At 47.5% G+C, this 7,987-nt stretch overlaps 2 protein-coding genes across 2 annotated transcripts; both read right to left on the reverse strand.

The window, feature by feature from the left end:
• Positions 1-21: 21 nt before the first annotated feature.
• Positions 22-5,799, reverse strand: IQCC (IQ motif containing C). The gene is made up of 6 exons (XM_058819627.1): positions 5,634-5,799; positions 4,887-5,338; positions 4,742-4,801; positions 3,622-3,871; positions 1,673-1,782; positions 22-230 (listed from the first exon to the last, which is right to left on the reverse strand). Exons 1-6 carry the CDS (start codon positions 5,797-5,799, stop codon positions 123-125), a joined length of 1,146 nt encoding a protein of 381 aa, XP_058675610.1. The 3' UTR covers positions 22-122.
• Positions 5,796-7,987, reverse strand: CCDC28B (coiled-coil domain containing 28B). The gene is made up of 5 exons (XM_058819628.1): positions 7,769-7,987; positions 7,530-7,684; positions 6,398-6,552; positions 6,032-6,286; positions 5,796-5,939 (listed from the first exon to the last, which is right to left on the reverse strand). Exons 1-5 carry the CDS (start codon positions 7,921-7,923, stop codon positions 5,796-5,798), a joined length of 864 nt encoding a protein of 287 aa, XP_058675611.1. The 5' UTR covers positions 7,924-7,987.

Raw genomic sequence — 7,987 nt, forward strand, 5'->3', positions numbered from 1 at the left:
GGGAAGGATCCCTCCAGGACACTCCCATGGCTGCTGCTGCTCAGTGCTGCTCACACCCAACACCCCCAGCAGGATTCAGCTCCATTTCCCGGGGTGAGGCACCCCCAGCTGTCCCTGTGCCATCAGAGCTGCGGCTGCTGCAGCCCCAGGGCCTCTCCAGAGCAGGCCAGGAACTCGGGGATGCTGCTGGGAGGGGCAGCAACTCCCAACTTCTGCTTCAGCAGCAGGAACTGCGGGGAGACACAGCCCGATGTGCATTGCTTGCATTGCTTTGTGTTTCCCATCTATTTGTTTATATTTTCTTTTAGATCTCTTTATATTTTCTATTTCCTTTTCTATTGTCTTTGATATTTCTTTCTATTTTCTATTTTATTTTATATTTTCTTTTCTACTTCCTTTTCTATTGCCTTTGATATTTCTTTATATTTTCTATTTTCTATTTTATTTTCTAATTTCTATTTCCTTTTCTATTGTCTTTGATATTTCTTTTTATTTATATTTTCTACTTTATATTTTTATTTATATTTCCTTTCTATTTTCTTTGATATATTTCCATTATATTTTATTTTCTTAATATTTCCTTTATATTTTTTATTCCTTTGATATAGATTTGATACTTTATTTTTTAGATTTCTTTATATTTTCTTTTATATTCCCTTAATATTTCTTTTCTATTCCTTTATATTTTCTATTTTCTTTGATATTCCTTTATATTTTTATATTTTCTTTGATATTTCTATTTTATTTTATATTTTCCTTTATATTTTCTTTGATATTCTTTTAATTTTTTAATATTTTCTGTAATATTTTCCTTTATATTCCTTTATATTTTCTTTTGTATTTCCTTCATATTTTGATATTCCTTTCTATTTTTATATTTTCTTTTATATTTTATATTCATTTCTATTTTCTTTGATATTTCCTTCATAATTTGATATTCATTTCTATTTTTATATTTTCTTTTATATTTTATATTCCTTTATATTTTTAAAGTATTTTCCTTTATATTTTCCTTGATATTTCTTTATATTTTCTATCATATTCCTTTATACTTTCTTTTATATTTCCTTTATATTTTCTTTTATATTGCTTTATATAATTTTAATATTTTCCTTTCTATTCCTTTACATTTTCTTTTATATATTCTTGGATATTTCTATTTTATCTTTTCCTTTATATTTTCCTTGATATTCCTTTCTATTTTTTAAAATATTTTCCTTTATATTCCTTTACTTTTTAAAATATTTCCTTTATATTTTCTTTGATATCTCCTTCATATTTTCTTTAATATTCCTTATGTTTTAATATTTTCCTTTATATTTTCTTTGATACCTCCTTCATATTTTCTTTAATATTCCTTATGTTTTAATATTTTCCTTTATATTTTCTTTGATACCTCCTTCATATTTTCTTTAATATTCCTTATATTTTAATATTTTCCTTTATATTTTCTTTGATATCTCCTTCATATTTTCTTTAATATTCCTTATATTTTAATATTTTCCTTTATATTTCCCATGCTATTCCTTTCTATTGTTTTTATATTTTCCTTTATACTTCCCTTGATATTTCTGAATTTTTTTTATATATTTTCCCTTATATTTTCTTTGATATTTCCTTTATATTTTCTTTGATTTTCCTCCATATTTCCTTTTCAATCCCCATTCCTCACCTGTTTCCTGCTGGCAATGGCCTGTTGGACCCACAGCAGCTCCAGCAGCAGCCGAGTCCTGAGGGCCTGCAGCTCCCAGCGGGGCAGCCCCTGCAGCTCCTCTGGGATTCCTGCAAAAAAAATGGGGAAAAAATCAAAATTCAGTCATGTAGGGGCTGATCCTGCAGCTCCTCTGGGATTTCTGCAAAAAAAAGGGGGAAAAAATCAAAATTCAGTCATGTAGGGGATGATCCTGCAGTTCCTCTGGGATTCCTGCAAAAAAATTGGGGAAAAATCAAAATTCAGCTCTGTGAGGGCTGATCCTGCAGCTCCTCTGGGATTCCTGCAAAAAAAATGGGGAAAAAATCAAAATTCAGTCATGTCGGGGCAGCCCCTGCAGCTCCTCTGGGATTCCTGCAAAAAATGGGGAAAAAATCAAAATTCAGTCATGTCGGGGCAGCCCCTGCAGCTCCTCTGGGATTCCTGCAAAAAATGGGGAAAAAATCAAAATTCAGTCATGTAGGGGCTGATCCTGCAGCTCCTCTGGGATTTCTGCAAAAAAAAGGGGGAAAAAATCAAAATTCAGTCATGTCGGGGCAGCTCCTGCAGTTCCTCTGGGATTCCTGCAAAAAAATTGGGGAAAAATCAAAATTCAGCTCTGTGAGGGCTGATCCTGCAGCTCCTCTGGGATTCCTGCAAAAAAAAAAAAATGGGGAAAAAATCAAAATTCAGTCATGTAGGGGCTGATCCTGCAGTTCCTCTGGGATTTCTGCAAAAAATGGGGAAAAAATCAAAATTCAGCTCTGTGAGGGCTGATCCTGCAGGTCCTCTGGGATTCCTGCAAAAAAAAAGGGGAAAAAATCAAAATTCAGTCATGTAGGGGCTGATCCTGCAGCTCCTCTGGGATTCCTGCAAAAAAAAAATGGGGAAAAAATCAAAATTCAGTCATGTAGGGGCTGATCCTGCAGCTCCTCTGGGATTCCTGCAAAAAATGGGGAAAAAATCAAAATTCAGTCATGTCGGGGCAGCCCCTGCAGCTCCTCTGGGATTCCTGCAAAAAAAAATGGGAAAAAATCAAAATTCAGTCATGTGCTGGCTGCTCCTGCAGCTCCTCTGGGATTTCTGCAAAAAAAAATGGGGAAAAATCAAAATTCAGTCATGTAGGGGATGATCCTGCAGCTCCTCTGGGATTTCTGCAAAAAAATGGGGAAAAAATCAAAATTCAGTCATGTGCTGGCTGATCCTGCAGCTCCTCTGGGATTTCTGCAAAAAAAAAGGGGAAAAAATCAAAATTCAGTCATGTAGGGGATGATCCTGCAGTTCCTCTGGGATTCCTGCAAAAAAATTGGGGAAAAATCAAAATTCAGCTCTGTGAGGGCTGATCCTGCAGCTCCTCTGGGATTCCTGCAAAAAATGGGGAAAAAATCAAAATTCAGTCATGTAGGGGCTGATCCTGCAGCTCCTCTGGGATTTCTGCAAAAAAAAGGGGGAAAAAATCAAAATTCAGTCATGTCGGGGCAGCTCCTGCAGTTCCTCTGGGATTCCTGCAAAAAAATTGGGGAAAAATCAAAATTCAGCTCTGTGAGGGCTGATCCTGCAGCTCCTCTGGGATTCCTGCAAAAAATGGGGAAAAAAACAAAATTCAGTCATGTAGGGGCTGATCCTGCAGCTCCTCTGGGATTTCTGCAAAAAAAAGGGGGAAAAAATCAAAATTCAGTCATGTGCTGGCTGATCCTGCAGTTCCTCTGGCATTTCTGCAAAAAAATGGGGAAAAAATCAAAATTCAGTCATGTGCTGGCTGCTCCTGCAGCTCCTCTGGGATTCCTGCAAAAAAATGGGGAAAAAACCAAAATTCAGGCCCTGCAGCTCCTCTGGGATTCCTGCAAAAAATTGGGAAAAACCCAAAATTCAGCCCTGAGGGGGCTTCTCCAACATTCCCAAAATATTCCCAAAATATTCGTGTCCCTCACCTGTGCTGGCTCCCAGCTCGCTGCTGTCACTGTCCCACTCCAGGGCTCCCTCCTCTTCCTCCTCAGGGCTTTCAGCAGCACCACACCCCAAATCTGGGGGGTTTGGGGTGGTTTTGGGGTTTTTGGGGTTTGGGGTTGAGGGGGGGATGTTCCCACCCCGCTCTGCTCCACCAGGATTTAACTTGCCCCATTTTTTTCTTTTTTTGTTCTCTGCAGCCTCCCCTGGATCCAAAGGTTTTCCTGGAGAGTGCTGAAAAAAAAAAAAAATAAAGGAAAAGAGAAAAAAAAAAAAAATCCCAATACAATGAGAGTGAAAAAGACGAGAAAATATTTTTAAAAAATCAAGAGAGCGTAAAAAAATACATGAGAGGAATGGGAGGAAAAAATGAAGATGAATAGGAAGAAAATAGGAAGGAAAAAAGGAATATGAAAGAAAACATAAAGAAATATAAGAGAATGTAAAAGAAATATAAAAGAAACATAAAATATCAAAAAAAATATTAAGAAAAAATAAACAGGAAGAAAATAGGAAGAAAAAAAAGGAATATAAAGAAATATAAAAGAAAATATAAAGAAATATAAAAGAAACATAAAAGAAAATATCAAAGAAAATATCAATGAAAGTATTAAAATAAAAGATGTATAAGAGAAAATATAAAGAAATATGAAAGAATATATTAAAAGAAGATATGTAAAAGAAAATATTAAACAAAAGAAAATATATAAAAGAAAAGGTAAATAAATTTAAACATACCAAAGAAAATATAAAAGAGGAAATATATATATTATATATTATATATTATATATTATATATTATAATATATTATATCATATATATATTATCTATATAATATTATAATACAATATATAATATATATTATATAATATATAATAGATGATAATAGATAATATATAATAGATAATATATATTATATACTATATATAATATAGTATATATTATATATTATATATAATGTATAATATATAAAAAGTATCAAAAACCAAAGAAATATCAAAGAAAATATTAATATACACAAAATAAAATATATTTAAAACAAAAAAAACGGCTCTGCTGCTCTGGTTTGAGCCATCCCAACCTGTCCTGGGCTCACTCACTCACCTGGGCAGGCCGGGCTGCACCGGGAGCGCCAAATCCTGCGGGGGCAGGGCCGGGAGCGTCCTGCGGGCAGGGGCACGGGGTCAGCGCTGCCACCGGGCACAGCCCCGCTCCCGGTACCGCTCCCGGTGCCCCGCTGCTCACGGACCTCGGCGCCGAAGCGCGGCCGCTGCAGGACGCGGCCGCTCCAGCGCAGCTGCCTCAGGTCGCCCTCGATCTCCAGCACCGCGGCCTCGAACTCCGCCCGCACGCTCCGCAGGCGCCGCCGCAGCAGGAACCCCCTGGCACAGGCCTGGCACGGCCGGGGGCAGCGCTGAGCGGGACCGAGCCCAACCGGGCACCGGCACCGAACCCAACCGGGCACCGGCACCGAACCCAGCCGGGCACCGGCATCGAACCCAACCGGGCACCGGCACCGCCACCGAACCCAGCCGGGCACCGGCACCGAACCCAACCGGGCACCGGTACCCTCACCGAACCCAACCGGGCACCGGCACCGAACCCAGCCGGGCACCGGCACCGAACCCAACCGGGCACCGGTACCGGCACTGAACCCAACCGGGCACCGGCACCGAACCCAACCGGGCACCGCCACCGGCACTGAACCCAACCGGAACCGGCACCGAACCCAACCGGGCACCGGCACCGAAACCATCTCATCGCCCGTGCCCAGGGGTGCCCTCACGGAGCTGCCCGCCCGGGGACGCCCTCACGGAGCTGCCCGCCCTGAGGTGCCCTCACGGAGGCGCCCGCCCTGAGGTGCCCTCACGGAGGTGCCCGCCCCGAGGTGCCCTCATGGAGGTGCCTGCCCGCCCGGGGTGCGCTCTCAGCCCTCTCCAGATGTGCCACCCCAGGGGTTTCATCCCGAAGTGCCCCCCTCAAAGGCCCCACCCGCCTTTCCCCGTCCCTTCCCGGCTCCCCGCCGTTCCCCCGGGCCGGTCCCGCACCTGCAGCCGCGTCACGGAGCGCAGGAGCCGCCGCCGCTCCTCGGTCTCAGCCTCAGCCCCGGCCCGCGGGCGCGGCGCGGCCGCCATGGCCCCGGCGCCGCCTGCTGCCGTCATCGGGCCGCGACCGCCGCCGCCATGGCGGGGACAGCGCCGCGCCCGCGCGGGGCTCCCGGGGACGGCGGGGACGGGGACAGGGCCGGGGTCAGGGCCCCGCGTCCTCGGGGTCCGAGCTCTCGGCCAGGTGCAGCTTCTGTCTGAGAGCGGGTCAAGGGGAAGCGCCAGCACCGTCACTGTCACCGGTGTCACTGCCACCACTGTCACTGCCACCATTGCCATTGTCACCCACACCGCCATCACTGCCACCCCTGCCACAGTCACCACTGCCACAGTCGCTGCCACCACGGCCACTGTCATCGCTGCCAGTGCCACCCTTGTCAGTGCCATCACGGGCAGTGCCATCATTGTCATCACCGTCACCACTGCCACCATTGCGATTGCCACCCATCACCACCATCACTGCCACCCCTGCCACTGTCACCTCTGCCACTGTCACTGTCACTGTCACCAGCCAAGGATACATGGAGCTGCTGAGCTCTTCCAGCTGTGGGAGCAAAGGCAGAGCTGAGGGAGCAGAGGGGATGCCAGGCTGTGCCAGGCCTGGCAAGGGACAGGGGTGACAGGGGTGTCACAGGGTGTCACAGGTGCCACTCACGTGTGCCAGCAGCTGGTCCAGGTTCCTGTCAGCCGCCGCCTTCTTCTGCTCCTCAGGGAGCTCCTCCACGCACACGTCCAGCCCGAAGTGCAGCCGCGCCAGCTTCTCCTGCATCTCCCGCACGTGCTCCAGCTGCTCGAAGGAGCACTCCTTCCCTGGGGGCACCAGAACCTTCCAGAACATCCCTGGGGAGCGTCCAGCACAGCCCCAGAGCACCTTCCCTGTGGACCAATCCCAGCACCCAGCCTGCCCCTGATGCATCCATCCATCATCCATCCACCATCCATCCATCCATCCATCCATCCATCCATCTATCCATCCATCCATCCATCCATCCATCCATCCATCCATCCCATTCCTTCCCTTGGATCCAACATTTTCCCCATGCCACCTCTTCCCTGTGGATCCAAAATTCCCCAGCCCCAAAATTCCTCAGTTTGCTCCTTCCCCATGCCTATTCCACCTCATGGATCCCATCCCATGGATCAAATCCCATCCAAAACCATCCCATCCCACCTCATGGATCCCATTCCATAGATCCCATCCCATGGATCAAATCCCATCCCATCCCATCCCATCCCAAACCATCCCATCCTCACCCATGGACCCCATCTCATGGATCCCATCCGATGCCATCCCACCTCGTCCCATCCCATGGATCAAATCCCATCCCATTCCATGGATCCCATGCCATCTCATGGATCCCATGCCATCTCATGGATCCCATCTCATCCCATGGAACAAATCCTATCCCAAACCATCCCACCCCATCCCATCCCATGGATCCCATTCCATAGATCCCATCCCATCCTATCCCATGGATCCCATCTCATCCTAAACCATCCCATGGATCCCATCTCATCCATCCCATCCCATCCCTTCCCATCCCATGGATCCCATCCACCCCATCCCATGGATCAAATCCCATGGATCCCATCCCATGGATCCCATCCACCCCATCCCATGGATCAAATCCCATGGATCCCATCCCATGGATCCCATCCACCCCATCCCATGGATCAAATCCCATGGATCCCATCCCATGGATCCCATCCACCCCATCCCATGGATCAAATCCCATGGATCCCATCCCATGGATCCCATCCCATGGATCCCCCCCCCCGTCCCTGACCGAACGCCTGCAGCTTTCCCGAGTGGAAGTCGCTGAGGAGGCTGAGCAGCCCGCGCTCCATCTCGCACACGTCGGACACATCCGTGAGGAAGCTGTGCTGGAGCGGCGCCCCCCGGGAGCCCCCGGCGCCCGCCCGCGCCCGCTCCTTGCTGGCCCTGCCGGGGAACGGGGCGTCAGCACCGGCATCGGTACCGGCACCGGTACCGGCACCGCTCCCGGTGCCCCCGGGCCGCACTGACCGGCGGGGCCGCGGCCGCTGGCGGGGCGAGGGCAGCGCGGGCAGCGGCAGCGCGAAGGACGCGCTCTTGCTCGGGGGCAGCGGCCGCGGGGCCCCGGCGGGCGGCGGCTGGGCCAGGCAGCTCTGCGGGCTCCGCTTCTTCCTGCGCTCCTCCATGGCGCCGATGGCACCGGGACCAGGACCGGGATCAGGACCGGGACCGGGCGTGCGGCGGACACGG

Source organism: Ammospiza caudacuta, chromosome 25 (assembly GCF_027887145.1).
Source record: "Ammospiza caudacuta isolate bAmmCau1 chromosome 25, bAmmCau1.pri, whole genome shotgun sequence".
Taxonomy (NCBI): Eukaryota; Metazoa; Chordata; class Aves; order Passeriformes; family Passerellidae; genus Ammospiza; species Ammospiza caudacuta.

Bases quoted from the DNA above. Each gene is read 5' to 3' on its own strand.
- IQCC (XM_058819627.1), bottom strand. From the start codon at position 5,799: ATGACGGCAGCAGGCGGCGCCGGGGCCATGGCGGCCGCGCCGCGCCCG. The intron at 4,802-4,886 runs GTCCGTGAGCAG...CCCTGCCCGCAG, and splicing joins GGCCGCGCTTCGGCGCCGAG to GACGCTCCCGGCCCTGCCCC. The intron at 1,783-3,621 runs GTGAGGGACACG...TTTTTTTTGCAG, and splicing joins CGAGCTGGGAGCCAGCACAG to GAATCCCAGAGGAGCTGCAG.
- CCDC28B (XM_058819628.1), bottom strand. From the start codon at position 7,923: ATGGAGGAGCGCAGGAAGAAGCGGAGCCCGCAGAGCTGCCTGGCCCAG. The intron at 7,685-7,768 runs GTCAGTGCGGCC...GTTCCCCGGCAG, and splicing joins CAGCGGCCGCGGCCCCGCCG to GGCCAGCAAGGAGCGGGCGC. The intron at 6,553-7,529 runs GTCAGGGACGGG...TGGTGCCCCCAG, and splicing joins GGGAAAGCTGCAGGCGTTCG to GGAAGGAGTGCTCCTTCGAG.